The 25,014-nt window shown below is 41.4% G+C and overlaps 1 protein-coding gene across 5 annotated transcripts in view; it reads left to right on the top strand.

The window, feature by feature from the left end:
- LOC117447143 (E3 ubiquitin-protein ligase SMURF2) overlaps positions 1-25,014 on the top strand; it is a 74,666-nt gene that overhangs the window by 32,952 nt on the left and 16,700 nt on the right. For 2 of the 5 annotated variants that reach the window (XM_034083798.2, XM_034083788.1), the window contains 7 exons: positions 2,735-2,773; positions 7,737-7,845; positions 16,235-16,368; positions 20,724-20,789; positions 21,643-21,754; positions 22,202-22,285; positions 23,555-23,766. In XM_034083798.2, coding sequence (XP_033939689.1) covers positions 2,735-2,773; positions 7,737-7,845; positions 16,235-16,368; positions 20,724-20,789; positions 21,643-21,754; positions 22,202-22,285; positions 23,555-23,766 — 756 coding nt within the window. Of the gene's footprint in view, positions 1-2,734; positions 2,774-3,660; positions 5,650-7,736; positions 7,846-16,234; positions 16,369-20,723; positions 20,790-21,642; positions 21,755-22,201; positions 22,286-23,554; positions 23,767-25,014 lie in introns of those variants that run through there. The other 3 variants (XM_034083806.2, XM_071203215.1, XM_071203220.1) reach the window with 3 other exon arrangements.

Raw genomic sequence — 25,014 nt, 5'->3', positions numbered from 1 at the left:
ATAACTGCAAAAGGATTCTGTCTTTTGAGCACCAAGTATAGACTGTGTTTCTTATTTTCTAAATGTGGCTAGTGCGTGCATAGTTGGCTGCTGTAAATAATGCAGACAGCATACAATAGCACTCTCACTACAGGCTTTACATTATGTTGTAGATGTTGGACAATATTCCCTTTGGAAGCCTTTTAAATTTCTGGTTTTCAGAAAAGATCCCATTTAGTATTGGGTATGTCAGCGCCTTTTTTAAACATCTAATCTTGTGGTATTTCCACTGGCTTGTGGCTGTATTAGGAAATGGCAGAAGAAGTGACGTGGCAAAAAGTAATACCAAGAAGATGAAAAGCAGAAAAATATGTGATTTGTGTTTTTACCTCGTATTTTCAGACAAATGCCTTTTTTTTATCTCATTAAGCTTCCTGGGCACTGCAAAAGGTCTGATCAACATCATTTGTTTAACATGTTGAAGTTGCTCTTTGCCCAGAGACTAAGGTTTTGATACGGTTGGAAAGAAAGGGGTCACCTGAGAGAGGGTCACCTGTACCTGCGTTGTTGAAGAGATGGAAGTGCCTTCCCGATGGCTGGAAGCACTTGACGTTTAATAATAATAGATTTTAATTTGTTTGCGCTTTTACAGGTGCTCAAAGACGCTTTACAGATATAGTGAAGAGAAAAGAAAGGAACAACAAATAAATATATAGTTAAAGTCAAATAATACAAATTAAAAGCCAGATTGAAGAGGTGAGTTTTTGTGAGTTTTTTGAAGGTGGTGAGGTCAGTGCAGTCTCTGATGGGTTGTGGGAGTGAGTTCCAGAGGGAGGGGGCAGCGACGGAGAAGGCTCTGTCCCCCCAGGTCCGGTGATTGATGCGGGTGGGGATGTATAGGAGGTTGGCTTCTGATGAGCGGAGGCAGCGGAAGGGGTGTGGTGGTGCAGCAGGTCTGTGAGGTAGGGGGGGGCCTGATTGTTGAGGGCCTTGTGAGTAATGAGGAGGACTTTGAAGTTGATTCTTTGACGGACGGGGAGCCAGTGGAGGTTCTGGAGGACGGGAGTGATGTGGTCTCGGGAGCGGGTGTGGGTGAGGAGGCGGGCAGCAGAGTTCTGGATATGTTGGAGTTTATTCAGGAGGTTGGATGGTATGCCGTAGAGCAGTGCTTCTCAAACTCTTTTCAGTAATGTACCCCCTTTGAAACATTTTCTCAGCCAAGTACCCCCTGACCGACCCGAACATTTTTGATCGAAAAAGCCTATATAAATGATTACAATGTAGTGATGTTCCCTCAGTGTGTGATTTATTAACTCCTTTGTGCATGCACAACAAACTAAGGATATTTTCATCTTCATGCATGAAAAAAAATAACATAACGTTTTTATAAAACAGATTTTTCCAAGGGGGTGATGGTTTTTGTTGAGATATAAAGTTGGATGTCATCGGCGTAGCAGTGAAATTGAAGGTTGTGGCGACGAATTATTTTGCCAAGGGGGAGCATGTAGAGGAAGAAGAGGAGGGGGCCAAGCACCGAACCCTGGGGGACGCCTTGGGACAGAGGAGCAGTGGAGGAGGTGCAGTTGTTGATGTTGATAAACTGATGTCTGTCGGTGAGGTAGGATTTCAGCCAGGAGAGTGCAGTGTCGGTGATGTTGAGTGATGATTCGAGGAGGGACAGCAGGATGGCGTGGTTGATGGTGTTGAATGCTGCGGTGAGGTCGATGAGGATGTTCAGGTTGCCGGAGTCAGAGGAGAGGAGGAGGTCGTTTGTGATTTTCAGAAGAGCTGTTTCTGTGCTGTGTTTTGATCGGAAACCGGATTGAAATGGCTCAAAGAGGTCATTGGAGCAGAGGTGGGATTTTAGTTGTGAGGCAATGACACGTTCAAGTATTTTTGACAGAAAGGGGAGATAGTTTAGTCTCTTTGCTCAAAGTTAAGCAGCACATTGACACAGAACTGATAAGGATCCTGGTCTGTCAGCATGTTATGGTTATTTTACTTTATTTTACAGTTCTCTAATATTTTTAACCTTTATCGTGTTAGTTTTCTCGGCCCTTGCTCTCTTAATCGTTTCTGCTTGGCCTGCTTTGTCTCGCTCTATAATTGTCCGAGAATTGTCTAGCCAGCTCCAAGGGGGGAATATTTATATGTATAAAAAAAGACAACAGCAGGCAAACACAGACTTTCTGTCCCACCTTCTCTGTATCTTTTGAAAGCTATTGTATGTTGTCTGTGATGCAAACCCCCAGGGAGTTGCCTCAGACAGAAATGTGTGCTTGTCTACTCAATATTTCACAAGGAGAAACTCTTAAGACTTGCCAATGACGGGACAGTGAGGATGGACAAACCAATATGTTGGCAAAAAAGACAGCAGCAATTATTCAAAGGAAAATGTGTCAAGTTTTATAGCCAAGATAAATGTTGATAAATAATGAAATCATTGAGTAAGATGGTCTTTTTTCAAAAAATATTACCAGAGAAAAGCCCAAGGAAGATGTTTCCCAAAATGTACGCATTACATCTGTGCTTTAAAAATAATATGAATAGAACAATATCGTTGACAGATTGTGTACTCGCTTGTACTGTGAAAATGTTCTGAGGCTCAATTATGTACCATTGAAAGCTGACGTTGTATATTTTGGTGACAGACAAGTTTTACGTTCGTGTTTCCTATAATATCTCATATTTATTTCCTAATGTGTGCCCAACTCATTAACATTAACACATCTCTGTATTGGTTTTTTTTTTCCAGTCCTGTGTGCAAAGAACCTGGCAAAGAAAGACTTCTTCCGTGAGTAAAGCCTATTTTTAAACGTTGTTATTTCTGTTTCATGGCCTCTCTTGTGCATTAGAATGGGCTTTGTCAGCAGTGGCAGCTTGTTGGCTTTTGAAGCGGTGCTGTAAATGAAGTCTTTCAGGAGCTGTCTGTCATAAACACCAGGAGCTAGGCATGCACAGAGACCCACTGCTAACCTCACTTCTAGTAATATGTATCTGATCCACTGGTTCTAAAGCACTAGACTTCATTTAAAATAAATAAATAATAAAACAAGACATAAATCACATCTTAAAGGTCACCTATTATGCAAAATCCACTTTTTCATGAATGTGTCCCCTCTGTGTAAAGAGATTCTGAAAGTTTCAGGAAAAAATATTCGCTCACTTTTTATCCTGATCCAAAAACCTGTCTGAAAATGAGCTGATCAGATTTTGGCCACTTATGATGTCATAACGATGTTTTGGCTTGTGTAACCATTAGCCAATAACCAACCAAGGTAACCCCCCCCCCCCCCCCCCCCACCTTAACACCTGCATCTCCTCCCAGAGCACCATTTTGTTCTTTTTAACCAAACATCTCGCAGAGGGGCGTGGGGAGTGGCTCCTTATTTTCATCTAAAGTAACAGACAGAGAATCAGCACTTTTGAAACAGGGCTAAAACAGAGGGGATTATGGGATGCTAAATGCATGATCTGTTTGGTATTTCGAGCCAAACACTTGTTTCGAGAAATGTTTTGTATATATCTGAGACCTATAATATATTGATGTAAAACAGTATAATAGGGGACCTTTCATTTTAATAACATTAGAATAAATGCACAATTTAGCATTGTTACATGGCATGTCAAATCAAGCTAATATTGTAGTGAAGGAAATAAGAAAACTTAATATGTTGGCATGGTGTTCAAATACATCCTGACTAGGGATGGGCGAAGATTGGTAGATCGCCAAGATTGGTAGATCGCCAATTTCGGGGCCGATCGCCGGAATCAGTATCGGCCGATACCGATCGCCGATCCGATCGAGTGGGCGGGGCCTAAATGAAAGATTTAAACATCACTTTAAATCTTCCATTTAAAGTGATGTTTAAAACTCAGTTAATGGGGCTCATTCACTGGAGCTTCCACAAACAACAATCAACTTAATTATTACATTCAAATTATGTACATTATTCAAGTTTACATTCACTTTGGATAATAACACGGGAGCGGAAGCGCTCTCTTTTCCTCTCCCCCCTCTCCCTCTACTGACAGCCTGTCAGTATCTCATGCAGCTCACTGATCCAGTAATGAGTGACCCGACAATGAAGAATACATATATTTATAATAACTAGTTTAGCTTTTTCTAGAGGTAGATAAAATAGCTAAGTGTGTTAGGTCTAACGCCCCGTCCACACACAGGCATGAAAAATATCTTTCAAAGCTTCGCCCATTCACTTGAATGGGGTGACGTAGAAGATTTTGAATCTTCGCCGAACTGCATTGTGGGGAGCATGGCTTTGCAAGCATCACGAGCATCTATCGGCATCAAAAGTTGAACAATGTTCAACTTTTGAGGCTCGATGCTTGGCATCAGCCAATCAAATCCCGCGAATGCAAATCTGACAGTACAAGCGCTAGCCAATCAAACCGTGTGTATGCTGGGAGAGACTACGCAGGTCATTTCCTCATATTCAAAAAAATTGAGCGGTAGTGAATCACCCGGTGCTGTATGATCAGTCTCTGTTGTGTTCATCTACCGCAGGGGTGGGGAACCTTTTTCCTCTCAAGGGCCATTTAAATTTTTTCAACATCCTCCGAGGGCCGTACAAATTATTGACCTCTGCTTAAAAATCACAGCACATTCATTTGGCCTTTCTTTCATGCTGTGCAAAGAAAAAGCAACCTCTTAATCCAGATATCTCACCATGACTCGCGCATGCATGCACGTGCACGGAGTGGCATGACCACCAAAACAGAAAGATATGGACATGTGTGCAAATGTATTTAGTTTCCTATCCATGTGGACATGATTTAAGTGGGGGGGGGGACCTAACCTCCTCTATGGCGGTCCAGGGGGGCTTGCTCCCCCGGGAAGATTTTTTTTTAAATATTGAAGTTGAAAGCATCACTCTGGTGCACTTTGAGAGCAAAATGAAGAGATCTATGGAAACATCTCTCAACACCCATATGAAACAGAACTGTAAGCAGATTTACTTTTTCTTTATGGATATTTTACAAATCACTCTCCTTTCAAACTGTATTCTTGTTTATTAATAATAACTTTGTTTTACTGTCATATAGTATTTTATACCTGTTTACTTTATTCTCTTGTTTTTTGATAACTATAATCATATAAAGATGTGCCTTTACCTCACTGGTTGGAGAAAAAGCTTCTTATATTCGTTAGCATAGCTAGCTAACCAGATGCTAATAACAACACAGTTATTGACTGTATGATCAGAATGACAGATGAACAGATCGCGACTGGGCTTACAACTAAAGACACAGCCACGCAAAAACTGCGGCATGTGTAGCCTACGGATTTATGGGTACGGCAATTTTTTTTTGCAAGTCCTGGAGTAGCGTTCTGGTGCTCTCGGTCAGCACTGCACCCCTGTCAGACGAGACATATACCACGTGATGACACGTTAGGCTCGTGTTGTGTTCAAGGACCATGACCGTTGCCAGGAAAAACAAGAACTCGCTTGTTTAATTATTTTGCGGTCTAGATTTCTTTAATTTTCTTCTTTTTTTCGTGTGTTTATAAATTACCTCGAGGGCCAAACCAAATGGTCTCGCGGGCCGTATACGGCCCGGGGGCCGGAGGTTCCCCACCCCTGATCTACCGGGATACAAACCGGAGGAGCCAGGCATGGAGGGAGGTGGCAGAGACAGTGGATGAAACTGGTAGGTTTTCGCCTGTTTGGGGATTTTATATCCAGTTTACTTCGCCGTTACTCTTATGGTACATCCATACAGCAGCTTTTCAAAAATCTTGAAAATCTTGGAGCTGGGCGTGTCTGAAAGCTTGGGGATTTTTTGCGACCAACAACCAATCACATGAATCTCCTGCCCCCGACATACAAAGCAAAAAAACCCGGGGATTTTATGCGAGCAATATATATATATATATATATATATATATATATATATATATATAAACTCCCCAAACAGACGAAAACCTACCAGTTTCACCCACTGTCTCTGCCACCTCCCTCCATGCCTGGTTCCTCCGGTTTGTATCCCGTTAATAGTTCTGGTCGTAAAGAACCGGGTGATTTGCTACCGTAATTTCTCGTTTGGAATATGAGGAAATGAACTGCGGTTTGGTTCTGCCAGACCGGTGAAGCCATTTTGGCGAGCTTGTTTTGCCGCACACAGAGAAAAGTGTCATGTATTTTACGTCATGCGATCGGCTCTCACGATCGGCATGTTTAGAGAGCACCGATCGATCGGTAGAGAGTGAGTATCGGCCGATCTCGATCGGTGGCCATCGATCGGAGCATCCCTAATCCTAACTAGCTATGAAGAAACTAGTCTAAGTGTTACACCATCAAAGTGAGCTGTAACTGACTGAATAAAACACACCGGTGCTAAGTATTTACTTGCACTATTTTTCCGTTTGTCTGTGTTTTGTGTTGCACTGTTGGAGAAGCCTGTGGCACAAGATTTTCATCGACATAACTACACTGTAGCTATGTTCGTATGACTACATAAAGAACCTTGAAGTACACATGCATACATTAACAGCTGATAGTTGGAGGTTATCCGAGGGAGGAAGGTTCCTGTCTGACTTCTGTTTGCTGATAGTTAAACATTTGCTTCAGGCTGTTTCGTCAGCCTCTGGTTGGTTGATCAGGACAAGGTCATCCTCTGGCATTAATGTAAGAGGAGACATACTATTTAGTTTCAGTGATGAGTCATTTCGCACAATAGAATAACTCTCGAGCAACCCAGATGTTTAGCTTAATTGCTAGTTTTGGTCATAGTTAAAGCACTTTATTGCCGGAATAACGGGGTATTTAGCTCATAGTTTGGTTCTCCTTTAACCTGGAAGTCATGCATACAGACAATATGCAAGTTCCTTTTTTTTCTAATATGCACACATGCATACAAACGCATAACTACAAAGAGGGTAGTCCCACTAAAGCATAAGGGTGACTGAACAGGTTTGACTTGCATGAAGTATCAGTGCCTACAGGTAAACACACTTACCGGCATGCACAGTCACACAGCCAACAATAGATAAAGGCAGCAGGAAGAATCCATTATCAGATTCCTATCCAAGAAGTTGATGTAAAAGACTTGCCTTATAGTTGTAGAGAAAAGTAGCTTAAACATCTTATAGGGGCCATTTAACTCAAGAGCAGTCAATAATAGTAAAAACTAAAAGAATACAGTAACGAATAATTACAATTAACTCAATACCTTTACTATATTTTATATTAATTGATACTGTGTCAGTATTCACAAGACTCTCTTTAAAGTCCCAAATGTTCAGAACAGGTAACATACTGAACAAAAATACCCCATAATAAGATTGTGTGCAAAAACGACATTACGCTTAATACGACTTTAGGGTGGATATAAATGATAGATGATTGAGGAGAATCTCTTCAAATGTAAAAAGTGTGCTGACAAACAGACCCTCTTTTCGAGCAGAAAGACTAACGAGCATCAAAGATAACCAGCTGCGGTCACCTCAGTCCCAGCTACACCTGCTCTACATTTCTTTTACATACTTGCACTTCTTCTGTTTGCTGAGTAGAAGTCAGACATGGGGCTCACTGAGGATATTTTAATAAACATTATTTCCTTGACTTGTCTCTTTTTTAGTTGTAACCAAACATGTCTGTATGTCATCTGCATGTTTAAGCCCCATTTGACTCCAACATGCTGATTTCATCCCTTAGATTTCCCCAATGAGAGCTTTATTGGGGAAATTACTATGTTCTTACATTTGTTAAATTTAACCTTTTCACTTGCCTCTACAGGGTTGCCAGATCCATTTGCTAAAGTGGTGGTGGACGGCTCTGGACAATGTCACTCAACAGATACTGTGAGAAATACGCTGGACCCAAAGTGGAATCAACATTATGATCTGTAAGTTAACAACAGTGTGCCATGTTGTATCACTTATTAAACATAAAAAACAAATGCAGTGTGTGTGCGTGATGGGGCTGCATAATTAAATGGGGAGCTGACATTGCAATTAGGGCTGTCAGTCGATTAAAATATTTAATCGCGATTAATCGCATGATTGTCCATAGTTAATCGCAAATTAATCGCACATTTTTTATCTGTTCTAAATGTACCTTAGAGGAATATTTTTTTTTTAATACTCTTATCAACATATGAGTGGACAAATATGCTTTATGCTAATGTTTATTATCATTTGAACAATGACAAATATTCTCATGAATATTAAACACAACAACCTGGAACGTCTCTCATACAATAATACAGTGTGTGTGTGTGTGTGTGTGTGTGTGTGTGTGTGTGTGTGTGTGTGTGTGTGTGTGTGTGTGTGTGTGTGTGTGTGTGTGTGTGTGTGTGTGTGTGTGTGTGTGTGTGTGTGTGTGTGTGTGTGTGTGTGTGTGTGTGTGTGTGTTGGAGCTATGTGCAACTCAATGCATATGCTCGAACGGGAGCTGCCTGGACGCTGCAATCATGTTGCGCACTATCCGTGCTGAGTGTGCTGACTTTTCGTACAATGTCCCACTGTCTGGTTCCTGCATAAAGTCAAGTGCTCGGCGCAGTTGTGTGGATAGAGCGCTCCTCTGTTTTCATTTAAACAGCTCCTTATATCCGTTAGCGCAGCTAGCTAGCACCAGATGCTAACAACAACAATGCACGTAAGGTCTCTCTCTCGCTCGCTCGGGCCACACACACACACACACACACACACACACACACACACACACACACACACACACACACACACACACACACACACACACACACACACACACACACACACACACCTCCCGGTCCTCACAATAGCCAGTCGGTGCCTGCCAGTGAGCGTGGAAGTGTGGTCTGCAGCAAGCGGGCGGCAGGAGCGGGGCTGTCAGCATCAGCTTGTAGATGGTATTTTAAACTCGATGCGCTCTGAAACTACGGGGCGACCGAGGAAAAAAAATACACACGCGTTAATCGCGTTAAAATAATTAGTGGCGTTAATTTTTTTTTTCCGCTAACGCGTTAACTTGACAGCCTAATTGCAATATAAGAACACAATGGTGCTCTAGGAGGAGATGCAGGTGATAAGGTGGGCGGGTGTTACATTGGTTTGTTATTGGCTAATGGTTACACAAGCAAACAAATCGTTATGACATCATAAAGTGACCAAAATCTGATCGGCTCATTTTCAGACAGGTTTTTATATAAATGGATCAGGACAAAAAGAGAGCTAATCTTTTTAGCTATCAGAATCTCTTTACATAGAGGGGACACATACTTATGTATAAAAGACATGAAAAAGTGGATTTTGCATAATAGGTGACTTTCATTTAAAACTCATTAGTTATGTAGATATGAAGGGAGATGACATGGCAGAAAAGGACAAGGAATGCTGAATAGCTGATGATCAGAGCCACGAGGCGAGTAATCTTTGGAGGTAATGCCAGTGTCAGGGAGAGGCTCCTCCCACAACGAGCAGCCATCTTTGACCCGGCTAGTTGAATCAGCCAGGCAGACGAACGCCCGTGGAACCGTTAAAAAATATATTCAGTTAATTCTGAGACATTAGCAGGCCTTTCTATACTGTAGGTATTCGGAGACACACCATTAGTCATAACAATGTTTTAGTGATAGATCGCGCAGCCCCATTGTGTGATTGATTGGTGTATGAGGTCACTCACCACTTGAAATTGATCTTGCAGAAAGCATCGTTGTCACAGAAATGCGGTATACTGGCTTTGCTCTCTCGCATGTCTCTGTGCGAAACTGCTATGACGAGTGTTTCAGGAATGTAAATTGAGTTCTACTTTGTGCAGAAAACACCCATCTATAAAGCTTTTGAGCCATTTTATTTGGGAACAAAACATCGTATAGAGCCAGATTTCAGACATTCTGTTCCTCAAGATAACACATTCTTCCTATTTTGGGCATTAGAATATGGGGTTGCTCAACGGACATGCAGTCGTGAACAATGCCCTCTGTAAACCTGAGTGTCGGTCGCTTGGTCCTCTGAGTCAAATGTGGCTGTTCACAGGCTAAAACACATTTAAAGAGCAACTTTATTTAAGTTTCATTTTTTTCAGAATAAGCCAGATATAGTCCCTTGAAAATATTTTAAAAACCCCATTTTTCTATCAAGAAAGCTCACTTTTCGTTTCCTGCCAGTATTGAAAATGTAAATTAAAATCATTGATATTCCAAAACCAAACTATGAATCATGCAATGGTAAAGAAAAAGTACCAAAAGTGGTAAAAATATCACAAATTCCAGCCTCTCAAATTTGAATGTAATTATGTTTTATTTGTCTTCAATGAAAGTAAACTAGATATGTTTTTGTTTTGTACTAAAACTACGTCTCTCTGGAATTGGGAACATGTGACGGACATTTTTCACAATTTGCTGACATTATCAAGACCAAGCAATTAATTAATCCGTTATTTCTTAAAACAATAACAGGAAGGTTAATCAATAATACAAATACAGTCACGGTCATAATTATAACGAAAGACCGTGTGTTTCTAAATGATATGAGTGTGCATACTATATGACTTTACTTGCTTTCATCATAACCCTACAAAAAGAAATGTATGTATGTAATGTATTTTTCACACACACACACACACACACACACACACACACACACACACACACACACACACACGCACACACACGTATATATACCTGTTTTACCATTATTCCTGTCCCCTGTCAACATTAACCACAGTTCTCCTTTTTACACATTTCTGTACCCCCTTCATGATCCCCAACCTCTCAGAGGAGTATATTTCCCGCCAGTGACCCCTGGCCTCTTCTTCTGGTTCAGGAAATGGCTAACATGCCGCAGTAAGCAGATGGGAGTGTGGGTTTGTCACATTGCCAACTCGCCACACCCCCCATCTCCAGCCTTCAGCTTTAGGAGATGGGGTCTTTTCCCACATGGCTCTGATCCTATCAGAAGCCTCAATGCTCTGTTATGTAAAATACATACTCTTCATAAATGACCTTACATAAATACCCTGCAAAAGTATAAACTTTGTTTTACTATCGATGCTGTATAGTACATATTGCCATCTTTTCCAAACAAATATAAGACCACCTTTTTTGGAAAACATTTTGAATGTGTTCAATCTTCAATGTTGTACCCAATGATCGTCACCTTACCAGGCTTAAAGGGGACCTATCATGCAAAATGCACTTTTTTGTGTCTTTTATACATAAATATGTGTCCCCGGTGTGTCAGGGAACTCACCAAGTGTCAGAAAACAAACCCTCTCTCTTTTCCTCCGTACCCACATCTCTAAAAACTGGGGTACAATGGAGCTGAATCAGCAGTTCTCTAACAGGCCTGCAACAGAGGGATATCAGGGATGTCTAAAATGCATGATCTGTTTGGTATATTGAGCAAAACACATAATGTTTTTAAGATATTTTTATATATCTGAGACCCATAATATATGCCTAAAAATAGCATAATATGAGACCTTTAACACATACTACGTGAGAAACATTTGGTTTTACCTCGCTAAAACTGTTATCAAACCAATGGCACAGGCACTGCTACAGTCAGTTGTTTACTTTTCATTTCGCAATCCATTTTTAAATGCATTGGCAGTAATTGACAAGTGGACTCAATGCATCACATCCTGCCCATCAGAAGCCCTGGAGGCCTGTATGGCAGACATACCCACCTACAGCATATTCAAACATTGAATTACTGCACACATTGATTAGAAGTGGTTTAACCTGCGGAAGATCTCTCTGTTTTGTTCTCTCAGAGACCAAGTTGTGTGCTCCATGCTTGGAAACAGGAGCAGAAATATTTTGGTTGTATACAAATGCTTTGCCTTTTTTAGTTTTAGACTGCGAGCAAAGGTTCAGCTACCTTCAACATGCATTTCTTCCAGGCACACATACATTTCAACCATGAGTTATTGTACTTTATGAGTCGTAATATGTTTTACATATTCACGATTTTCTGTTATGAAAGGCAGGAAAGGTCTTTGTAAGCATACATATGTCCATAAGTGGAAGAAGTGAGGTGAAATGGGGTGGTCGGTTCACAGAACAGCAGGAACAAGGGAACAGAGGAAGAATGCTTTGGCAAAGACTCAACTTACATGAATCAGATCAAGGTATTCGATAGGGACGAGCCAGAGCTGTTGAATCTCCACACAGATTTATTTTTGTCTTTATTGATTTTAACAGCTGAAGTCTGTCCAACATTAATATGAAATATATCCAATAAGTTCCCTGGCAGGAAGACGTTTGGGAAGTCTTGCAGCTCTGGATTTACTATGTCCTGGAAAGCTAATCTGTATTTGACCCAAGAATATTTCCCCCTCCTCGGCTGTTGTCTGTGGAATTAAGAGTGCTAATCTTTATTTTTGTTGTTGCTGTAACCACCTAATGAAGTGTGTGGGGAGCGGGATATAGAGGGATTGTTTGTAATAGTTTTGCATACTTGCCTGAACATCAGAGTTTGTTAGTTAATCATCTGGGAGTTTTTTCTTCTTTTAATTTAGCACAATGAACAGAAAAAGGATGTGCCTGCAAATACTGTTCTGTGTGAACCCTGAGCTTTATTCACATGAGGAATACAATAAGGTGTAATTAACAGCTTAGCTAATTTGTACATTTTAAATTAATTTCGAATTAAAGGTGGGGTAGGTAAGTTTGAGAAACCGGCTCAAGATACACTTTTTGTTATATTCCATGGAATGCTCTTAACATCCCGATAGCAATGAATATCTTAAGTGCTTTGACGAAAAATCCATTAAAAAAAAAGTCATCTGTGGAAGCCGTAGTACTGTAAAAAGCACGGCCAATCATTTTAGCCGGCCCGGCTAAAGTAACTGGATGGCCTACCTGCCTGTCAGCCTTCCATCTGTGCACAAACTTATCTTGTGCCCTCATTGGTCATGTGCGCGTTCGTGTGTGTTGGAGGAGGGGCTCTGTAAGGAAGTGGCAGATTTTCTCCGGCTGTGTATTTTCAAATTCTAGCGCACTCGAGCTGGTTTCTCCAAAATTACCTACCCCACCTTTTAAGTGTCATTACATCATCTGGAACTACTTTAAAAACTCTTATACAATTTGACATAACATTCAGGGCTATATTTATCCTGCTGGGCCCTTTTTTAAACTTGGAAATCTTTTTATTGCTATAGGCATCCTGGCATAATATTTTTGTTCTCATGTTGTGACATTATTTCATCACTTGCCAACACATTTAAAACTTTGTTAAATACTCAAACCAAGGTTGCGTTCCAATAGTCAATTTAGCTTAGGAACCTTCCTAACCAAGTGAAATGACCCAGAAGTACGTCAGTGGCAGCCATGTTAAGTGCCGTTCCAATTCTCTAAATGAAAGGAAAGGAGGTTTCAAACTTCCTTTATAACCTCCTTTAGCTTAGGAACCACTGGACCTCCCTTGACGAAAGGAGAGGAGAAAATGCTGCCCCACAATGCATTGCAGCCGCAGCATTTGCCGTCACTCAACAGTCGGCCGTTCACGGAAACAACCGATTATGACCGAGAAATTATATCATGAAAGTTACGGTGCTTATTAAGCATTTTAAAACATAGGTGGTAAGTTGCCAAAGTGCTTTGTTCTGAACGTTCATCAGTATTATAATCAAAAAGAGAAATATGAATGTTAGTTTTTACTGAAATGATCAAATAAAGTCAACATTTCAGTCTTTACTGAGCTGTGTGGGGTTTGTTCAACTTTTAAAAGATGTTTGAATGGTGATATACACAGTGATAGATGTTAAGGACTAACGTTTATAATAAATACATTTGTATTGATTTTAAGATATTTTCATAATTCATACAATCATACGTATTGGGATCATTTGTATTAATGTGGACCGGAGGGAGAGGGTGACGAGCATACGCTTCACTTTCCTTTTTTATTTAAATTCCAACTTTGGTCATGAAGAATATGTTTCTCTGTTGTCCACGTTCATAAAGCAAAGCAGCAGCATCAGAGCACGGTGCAGAGTCTCTAGATGAGTTTACAGTAGTCCCTCGTTCTTATTATACATCCATGTTGTAGTCCGCTGTATAGAAAACTGTAGTTTCCATAGTTTCCCCACAGCAGCAGACGCACATTCATGACGTCCGCTGGCGCATCATAAACACGTCGGATAGTGAAAGTGCAGTACCGCAGTCTCTTCTCCCAAGTCCTTTTGAATTCTCCTATCCACTATCCCTTAACCCCGTGACGTTTCACTCAGAGGTCAAGGAATATGAGATAGGGTTAGAACTTAGGAGCTGATTTTTTAATTATCGGAATGCAACCCCAGTCTAAAATCATAACTGCAATTTTTTTTTAATTCTTAGGAAGTTTACTTAATAGTATATACACAAATATGTTTTCTTTCACAGAAAACACTTATTCAATTGCATCATCCTAATAAAACATTGTCTATTAAAAAACTTAAATTGTATCCAATGCTGCACCACGTTACAGGACCATCTGTGACTATCTTTCAAATAAAAAAAAAAGTGCTGCTCTGTTCCCCGACAAACAGAATCCAACTTAAAAAATGAATTGCAGTATATCCCAATGTATCGTTTGCTAGCTTTGTGTTGATGGAACAGCCAATTCATTATGTTTAAAATATTCGCACAAACTTCACACACAGAGTATACTGTGGCCTTCAGTAACAACAACTACCTACAGAAGACGGGGAGTCGGTCAGTTCAGTCTGGAGTTATATTGTATAACGTAGATGCCGTACTTCCATCTGTTTTCAGGTCCATTTATGATTCAGCGCTGACAGTTCACTCTCTCGTCAGCCCACCCCCATACGTATAAATGTGCTTTTTCATAGCAGTGTTGTAACAATAACCTTAGCACCTGCAATGTTATTTCGGTGGAAAATGTTTCCCAACACTGTTTTTGGTACAGTGAGGAAATAATATTTTGTTCCATCTGTTTCTCTTATCTCAGAAAGACAGTCATTGTCTCGTCAGCTGTTTTTTTTTTTTCTCCAAGGTGCTTTGCACAACACATATTTTCCTCACAGTGACCTGTTAATCTTGCAACCACATTGTGTGAAGGGAAAAGCATGACATTTCATTTTGAATACTGTGTTCTGCTTTCAGAAGAGATTGAAGAGCTCACACTGCTGAGCACCAAATTGCAACATATCTGTAATATTTTGGAAGAGTTTGGAAATATCTCTTAATCAAGAATGATCTTTAAAAAATGGGTCTTGTCGAAGTGAGCAGAACAGCTTTTATCAGAAAAACCAATTAATTCAAAGTAACTCCATTCAGATGTTTTGTTTGATTGCTCAGAACATGTTTGAGTTGTCCTTACTAGTGGAATATTCTTTTTAATCCGTAAGTCAGTATCCACTTTTTGGCAAATAAGCCTATTGGAGAAGACGATTGAAAGTATGTTGGCAGACATTTTTTTATTTCACCCGCTTGTCATCTAATAATGTTAAATGGCTTGAACATGGGATCATAATCAACATATGCAACAACAAGCACATGCCTAGACACATCAGCATCTGTTGAGTGAGAAACAGTGAACATGCCAAGCTAAGCTAACCTCTACTACTGCATCCTGATCACAGTGTGAGATAGTGACTAGAGACTGAATCGCTGGACACATAAAGGTCCACAACCCACACACGCTGTAATTTAATCTCACTGCAACAATTTCCCAACTTCTATGATTTGACTTGCTGTCAAATATATATACATTTTGATGTGTTTAGTGGGGAAACCCCACAGCTCGCTGGTGATACACAGCGTAATATAAAGCTTTGCATCAGTGGTGGTTTTGAGGCTGCAATTATGTGTGTGTGTGATTGTGCATTTGAAAGTTGAACTGTGTGTTTACTGTTGTAGCTGTCTGGCTCTCAGTCAGTGGTGAAGCACATCTTGGGGACTTCCTCTGTTCTCCAACCACGACTAGACTGATCTTAGCCCAATATGCACGTACACATACGCATGCACACACATGGTTCTTTAAATCAGCTAATCAGCCTCATTACAGTCTGACAGTCTGCACCGCAAACATGGTGTGCATTATTCTTACCAAGAAATGGTTGGAAGAGATGCAACATGTAAGATTCACTTTTTTTTTCTCTGCAGTATTAGTTATATGTATTTGTTAATGCTTTGCAACATTTCTTGAGTGTCATAGGTTATGATTTAATTGAGTTTCCATCCTGCATTAAGCCCCCCTGCTACTGCACTCAAGCATGCACCATGGCTCAATGGACCTTTGGAAATCCTACTCATGTTGTCAGGATTGTCTTTTTGACAATTTGTCTTTCTCTTCCCCTCTCAGATACATTGGAAAGGCAGACTCAATCACCATCAGCGTATGGAATCACAAGAAGATCCACAAAAAGCAGGGTGCAGGTTTCCTCGGCTGTGTCCGCCTCCTGTCCAACGCCATCAACAGACTCAAAGACACTGGCTGTAAGTACCTGTTTGTGTGTGCTGTTGTCTGCTCTCTTCATGCTCCCTCTGCATGCTCGCCGTGGCCTTTACCCTCCGGCTTAGCTTGTAAGTGAAGGTTAATGGGGAGGATCCACAGGCTACATCTAATGAATAACTATCCAGTTTTGGGAGCTCCATGTTCACATCTTATCACACATGTTGGCACAAAGATGTTCCATGCATGATCAGTAAGACACATGGTATGGACCAGACCTGGTGTCTCCAATAACACACACAACTTGACTTTTTCTGTGCCTTTTTGTTTTTAAATGGCTGCAAAAGTTTGATTGTTAGCCAGCCTGCTGCTACATGTACCTCTTTAACAGTGCTCATATCCCAACCCCAGCTTGCAGTCTGCAGCTGTTCTTGTGCCAAACATTAATTGCCATGAGATTTATAGGCACAATACATCAACAGCTCCTTTAGGCTACACATAACAGAAATGCTGTAGACATGAGGCACCTCAACCTAAATCAATAGCAACCATTCATTTTTACAGCAATGCCTCTATCTGCCAAGGAAACGTATATAGCTTTTATTCTTGGAAACCTCGTCCTGCTCATATACTTATTGGCACTGTTTTGCCAAAGGTGCAGAAAGAGGAGGAAAGGTGCTGTTTGGGGATCACTTTGATAATCCTGTGTGACCCGGTTTAATGTGGATAACACACAACATCTGCCTGGCCTCACAGACTGCAGCTCTTTGATTTCCAAATTATTTATACTCTTATTTACTCTCTGCAGTCCACATGGCCGCATGCTTGTTAGCCCTGTCTGGCTTGTTGGCAGTACCAGTCTGTTGATACTGACACATACACACTTAACTGTAGTACAAACTGTCAAATTAACATTCCTTCCACACATTCTCCTCCTTTCCTTCAATCCATCTTCCTGTCTCAAACTAAAAGTTCAGACATGTAACAGAACCGCCACTCTGAAGTACATTTTCCCCCTTTTTTTTGGTATAAATTCTGCCTTTTCCTTATTTCCATCCATTCATTCTACACAGTAACGCACTACGGACACACCAGAAGTTGTCTGTCTGAATATAATTACCTTCTTTGTTAGAACCAAACTGATTAGTTGACCTAAATGCGACCATTATGCCAACTCCAAAAAACTACATACTTCTCATTATATTACCAAATATGTCCCAGGAACCTTTACTTGTTTAAAATCGAAATTCTTGACATATACAGTTCATTCTTCTAGCCACTAAAGAACACGAGGGACCTTGACATGCCATACTTTAACCCCACTGAGGGCCAAAAACCTGCCCTTACATTTAGCCACAGCTTCCAGAAACAGACAGGAGAGGCTCCAGTTAGGCTCCAGACCAGCCACTTACTGTACAGCCAACATGGCAGAAATTATACTTTCTTGTAGCCACAGGAAGTGGACAGGGAGACAAATCATAATCTTTGACAAGACACCAGAGCTCACAATATCCCTTGTCCTTGTCTTGTAGCCGTAGACACATGAACTGTGCCCAGTCTGTGGTCTGAACAAGATGTACACAGACAAACATTACTGGAATTGTTGTATTGATTCCTAGAAGTCCTACACGCACGCACGCACACACACGCACGCACGCACGCACGCACACACACACACACACACACTTACACACACACTTACTTTGTTGCATTCTAAATGTAGATTTGTCATAGTGGTCTCGATTACCAGAAGTCTGTCTGGCTTTTAACTGAACTCTACATCCTGTAGCATCGCAGACACAAAGGCTTACGGCCCGTCTACACTACAGGCATCAAAAAATCTTGAAGCTGGGCGTGTCTGAATCTTGGCGATTTTTTGCGAGCAATGCGACCAACAACCAATCACATGAATCTCCCGCCCCCGACATACAAAGCAATAGCAATGTTAAAATGAAGTAAACTGCATATAAACTCCCCAAACAGGCGAAAACCTACCAGTTTCACCCACTGTCTCTGCCACCTCCCTCCATGCCTGGTTCCTCCGGTTTGTATCCCGGTAAATAGTTCTGGTCGGAAAGAACCGGGTGATTTGTTACCGTAATTTCTCGTTTGGAATATGAGGAAATGAACTGCGGTCTGGCTCTCCCAGCTTGCACGCGGTTTGATTGGCTAGCGCTTGTACTGGCGAGATTTGCATAAACGGGATTTGATTGGCTGATGCCAGCATCGGGAGCATCAAAAGTTGAACATTGCTCAACTTTTGATGCTCACGATGCTTGCAAAGCCATGCTCCGCTCCCCACAATGCAGTTCGGCGAAGATTCAAAATCTTCTACGTCACCCCATTCAAGTGAATGGGCGAAGCGTTGAAAGCATTTTTCGATGCCTGTAGTGTAGACGGGCCGTAAGTCCTCTGTCCCACTTCTACACACACACACACACACACACACACACACACACACACACACACACACACACACACACACACACACACACACACACACACACACACACACACACACACACACACACACACACACACACACACTTATTTGTAGTGGATGTTACAGCTAACTGATGAACAATAATTCCCTGAGGTTCAATTTGTATTGTTAAGATAACAGTCTTATTATTGGCCCTGATAACTAACTGAGGTTTCTGTTGCTTCTGTTTACATTCCTCCTGATGCAAATATTAAAACTGCTCTTTAGGAATTCATTACTGTTTTTGTTTTGTCTTGTTTTCTTGTGTGGCAGGAGGAACTAAAACTGCTTTACCTTGTCACACATGTTTTGCAGAATGACAGTAAACAGTCCTTGAATCTTTGAATATATTTGCTGGATTTATGATTATGATGCTTATAAAGACTTGTTTACATATGCATACAAACGCAGAGATATAAACTAAATGACTACATACTAAAACACACTCTACATCCACATATTAAAACTGATTTATGTTCATTGAAGCAAAATGTGGCTCCGGTGCAGTGAGGCCTTGTGGTTAAAGGTCTGTACATCTTCTGTCTCTGTGTTTCCCCCTTCTCTTATTTAAGAGGAAATTCTGCTTACTCTTCCAGCCATGTAAGGCGTAGACCATCCTTGTTTAGTCTAGACACGTATCTCTCACACACACACACACACACACACACACACACACACACACCACACACACACACACACACACACACACACACACACACACACACACACACACACACACACACACACACACACACACACACACACACACACACACACACACACTCTCTCTCTCTTCTGGAAACCAGCTATAGTGTTGTTTAGATCTGCAGAGTCTATACATACAGGAAAACCAAGGACATGTCTGTGTATGCATGACATTATGTAGACCAAGCAATTACAATACATGTCTAGTATGTCTCTGATTATAGTATTAATGCATGGATAACTGGGGCGTCTCCCTTTCTCCCGCAGATTCTTTTTCTCTTTCTCTCTCTGTCTTCCTCTTGCGGTGCATATTTCTCTTCCTTCCTACACACACAGTGTAATGTCTGACTATGCTTTACTTTTTCATATTTTAGAAAGCCAAAGCCCCTGCATGACTCACACCCTGTGCGATCTCGACACACACATACACACACAGATACACACACATCAATTGATATCACTCCTGTACGGCTCAGCTGGTCATGCCGAAGTTTCCCTATGTGACAGAGGCAGCAGAGATTGCGGAGTATATCTGTGTCTGGATCTTGTTCAGAGTCGTCCTGGTTTGTGTTTTTGCTGTCTGTGTCTTGCAGTGCTATCATTTGCCACTTCAGACAATGAGTCCTTGCTTATCCAAAAATAACAAGACCGCTTACACATTTTGCATCCAAGATCTGTGATATTTTGTGTCTCCAAATGTTTTTCCCTGCACAGAACATTGTTGCTTTGTTAAACATTTTTTAGTTTTGGCTGGCTGCTTCAGTATGTCCCATTTGCCTCGTGCCGAAATCAGAGCCGTTATCACTGTAAAATTATTGGCTGATATGTGTTTGGATGTATATCATTATATTTGATGTTTTATCTCCTGCAACAGATGATAAGAATGCATTTTTGATAACTTTCCATGGTTGTAACATCCTCCGTCATAGTATTTTAAATTAACTGTGCCGTTTCTGTCATCTTATAAGCCTTCAAAGTCATGGATTTATTACTCATCCGTCCTTCCTGGATAGTGTTTCATCGTCGCACTGAGGCAACACGCCCACACAAACGCAACACCCTGCGGTTCTATTTTTTTAGTCTGAACGCCTTTTATTTGGCATTACGTTCATCAAGTTACTCATCGGCTTAATACCTGGATTTGATCACGGCTGTAAATGTGAGCAGATGTTTAGATGATAGTTCAATTTCTTGTTTGTTTTTTCCCTGCAGATCAGAGACTGGACCTGAATAAGCTGGGCCCCAATGACAATGATACTGTGAGAGGTCAAATAGTTGGTAAGAATTCCAAACACGTTTAAAACATTATCATTCTTATGGAAAAGGAAGTTAAGTGAAAGATATAACTATGCATAGTCAGTCAGTGTGTTACATGTTCCAGATGCTCTAGTCTACATCCAGTGTGCCAATACTATATATAAACGTGGACATGCTTAGTCCAGTCCCAGAGCTTTTGTCCACTGCATATTTACTGTTTAAAACACTGATTAAATGAACAGCTGGAAGACATCAATGGGACTACTCCCTTACATTTGACTAGGTTTCAAAAAATGTAAGTGCTCATTTATTTTGCCAACAGCTAATTCATCCTCAATTAGGTATCATTTTTCAATCTATTAATTTTCAGTATTTGAAATCGAGGTCAACAGTTAAGGCCAAATACAATACATGGATCATCTGTAAGAGACAATAATCATCACTGTCAAGTTTTTCTAGTCAAAAATCTGGAACAAACATTGGGTTTTGATTAGTTGCCGATTCATATTTTAAATTCTAGCGTGCATAAAGGCTTGAAACCTTTTTGTGGATGCATATAATGACCATTCCCATGACCTACTATGTTTCATAAATTGCATAAATGTTTGGGCTTGATATCATATGTTACACAAATGTGCTGCAATTGAAAATAATACTACAAAATCCCTCAGAAATTCCACATTAAGACACTAATACCAAGGAACATCATTACAATTCATGCTGTGATTTGGTATTAAGAACCAATGGCACAAGCTTTAACACGGCTCCTGCTAAAGCTTCGGAGAGACACTAATGTCTATTTAAAAGATGATTACAATATGATGTTATTATTTGAGCGAAATTCTATGGGTAAGAACATCTGATTGATCTGCAGTCTTCCTTGTCTTGGTGAACTGTGCAGTAAGTCTTCAGTCCAGAGATCGCATCGGGACAGGAGGGCCGGTAGTGGACTGCAGCCGCTTGTTCGACAACGACCTGCCTGATGGGTTAGTATCATCATAGCTTTTCCTTTCAAATGACTTATCCTATTTGTGCACACAGTACTAGCTTGCTCATTCTCAAAGTCTTTCATTTTCCTGGGAGCTATCTGGATTTAACTCTTTTAGAAGCATTTCTTTAGTGAAGTAATCTATAGTTGAGAGGATTGTGTTGGGGCAGGGGGAGAGTTTTTCTGCGATTTTGTGTGCATTTAAAAGGATACATTTACATACTAAATCAGTATTGGTATGCAATTCATTCACACTGAACAGTGTGTGAACAATATTACTATCCTCCCTGTGAAGCTTTTGTCTTGTGTGTAAAGAGAAATGTCTTTATTACTTATGTTTGCTGTTAAGCCCCCTTTTCTAAACATTATATAATCAGATTCAGCAACAGTTTTAGTTTTTTTGATTGTCTTTTCTAACCCTTTGTCTTAATATGTCATGAAACAGTTGGGAAGAAAGGAGGACGGCGTCTGGGAGGATACAGTACCTGAACCACATCACACGTACCACGCAGTGGGAGAGACCGACCAGGTACAACTACACACTTCTTCATCGAGGGCTTTAAATACTACACACTTGAACTTTTAATAACAAAGCATCAGGGGTCTCTGTAAGTGGTTGTACTTTTCCCAACTTCCCCTTCTAGAAGGAAAGAAACGTTCACTAAGCCCAACTCCCAACACAACAATAACAGTCTGTCGTAATGAGTGAATTTCCTTAGCATCCCACCCCACTGCACGCACGCACGCACACGCACACACACACCTCTCCAAGTATACTAGCCAGCCAGTCGGGCAGCTAGGTTTTACTTGGCCCCTGTTCCTGCTGGAACAACTGTCGCCTTCCTACTTGGCCCATATCAGTGGAGCCGTTAGGGGAGTAAGCAAACAAATAACGCCATCCCCCCCACACCGTCACCCGTCACTGGTCCTGACTGACGACAAATGTAATCTGTTCCAGAGTTTAGAAAGAATAATCAGTTTAAGGTGCATGTGGGTGGAAATGTCTCGAAGACTGGGCAGAAAAGAGTGAAAACACCTCTAAAGTAAAGAAGCAGGGTTACTTGGAGGGAGAGGTAGGCTACTAGTGGAGGGGGAGAAAAAGGAAATAGGAGGAAGGAAGAGTGTGTGGAAGGGGGAGTGGGTGGGCTGTGGGTTGACGGACAAGGGTCCAAGGTTTTAGATAGCCAAGGCGTCAGTAACTCTGGACAGCCAGACAATGGTCACACACACGCACGCACGCACACGCATGCACCGACACTTGCACACACACGGATGCATTAGGTGTCGGCCTGTCTATGTCTCCTAAACACACTAAAGATTCTACTGTAGTCTTTGGAGGACTTTCTGTTTGCTTTTATGCAATCCTTCAAATCACTTTAATCTTAAGCATAACCATGAAATACATTTTTATTTTTGAGGACTGATGACACAGCTGTTCCACAATAATTACCCTACACCAGTGTGTATGTCTAGACATCACAAGTGCAGATAAACTGGCTGCACCTTTGACTTAACCCATAGCACACCTTTAACAGAGAAACACACTTCTTTCACCCTACACACCCAGCTTCCCGCAAGGAGAGGAAAACATGGCCCATAGTCACACTGCATCTAAGGAATCAAAAATAAAACGTTCAATTCTGCTTCTCAATAGATTTGTTCTGTTTTATGTAGTACATTGAGTTCATGTTTTCCCCGATTTGTTACAAAATGTATGTTGTATTAATATAGATCAGGAACATTTCTTTGAAAATAGACTAAACTCCATTTACATGAACCACTCTCCGCTCTTTCCCAGGCCAGCGTCGGAGTACTCCAGCCCCTCAGGGCGTCCTCTGAGCTGTGTGGTGGACGAGAACACGCCGGTGATGACGCCTGTTAACGGGGCCGAGGCGAGCGTGCCGCAGGGCGTACAGCGGGTCCAGGAGAGACGGGTTCGATCTCAGCGGCATCGCAACTACATGAGTCGAACACACCTGCATACACCCCCTGACCTGCCTGAGGGTTATGGTGAGAGACAGAGCATCTCTCACACACACACACACACACACACACACACACACACACACACACACACACACACACACACACACACACACACACACACACACACACACACACACACACACACACACACACACACACACACACACACACACACACACACACACACACACACACACACACACACACACACACACACACCACACACACACACACACACACACACACACACACACACACACACACACACACACACACACACACACACACACACACACTTGTTTTCCTTTTGATGATGAGAGTAAAGTTAAAATACTTATTTTCTATCCGTCCGTCTCCTGGCTCTTTCCTTTGGCTCTCACACACTTTCTCTGCTGACCCACAGCACCACATCATGACAACCACGGTCGACACCTGATGTGTGATAATATTCCTCTCCTCTACTCCACCTTTCTTTCCTCTCTCCTCCTGTTTTCAAACACTTCCCAGAGTTTAAATACTTGGCTTACAGACTGATTTGAAAGCGGCATAACCAAGGCTCAGTTTTGAGCTCTGGCCTTTCTTTAAACACGTTTGGAAAATAATGCAGGAGCTACATAAGTATATTTTCCATCATTGGAATTTTCTTATTTTCAGTTAAGTGTACTTTTCAGCCAGTTTGAACCCCACAATACCCGCAGAGTCTGTAAAATAAATAATTATTTTAAGTGTGGTGCTGCATGCCCTTGATTTTTTAGAATGGCACAATTGGACCTTTGCCCCCTTTGAAATGTCCTGCTGTGGCCACTGACGCTGACCAAGGTCGGACAAAGTGAGTCACTGATGCCCAACGGCTAGTGAGCTTTCTTTCTCCTCTGAACCCCCTGAACCAGTGGCTGGGTGTGGTGTGGTGAGTGAGTGAGTGAGTGAGTGAGTGAGTGAGTGAGTGAGTGAGTGAGTGAGTGAGTGAGTGAGTGTGTGGAAAAAGAGAGGGAGAGGTGGGTAGGAAATGAGTTGTGCCAGTAGGAAGTTGGGGTGTGGGGTACTGATGGATTAGCGGGTGCATATACACACACATGAGCGTCAGAACACTGAGCCTGTGCAGCACACACACTCACACTCACACTCACACTCCATTCATCCGTGAGCTGGAGGGAACCACAGCTCTAACGGGCCGATGAGGAACCATTCTCATTTTTTTTTTTTTGTCCTCGGTTCTCCCAGTTGTTTACAGCATATCATTTTCGTTGGTTTGGAAAGAAGTACAGAGTTTTC

Source organism: Pseudochaenichthys georgianus, chromosome 1 (assembly GCF_902827115.2).
Source record: "Pseudochaenichthys georgianus chromosome 1, fPseGeo1.2, whole genome shotgun sequence".
NCBI classification, from domain to species: Eukaryota; Metazoa; Chordata; class Actinopteri; order Perciformes; family Channichthyidae; genus Pseudochaenichthys; species Pseudochaenichthys georgianus.
Note: the sequence above shows the minus strand (reverse complement) of the source record. Positions and strands in the feature narration are given on the sequence as shown.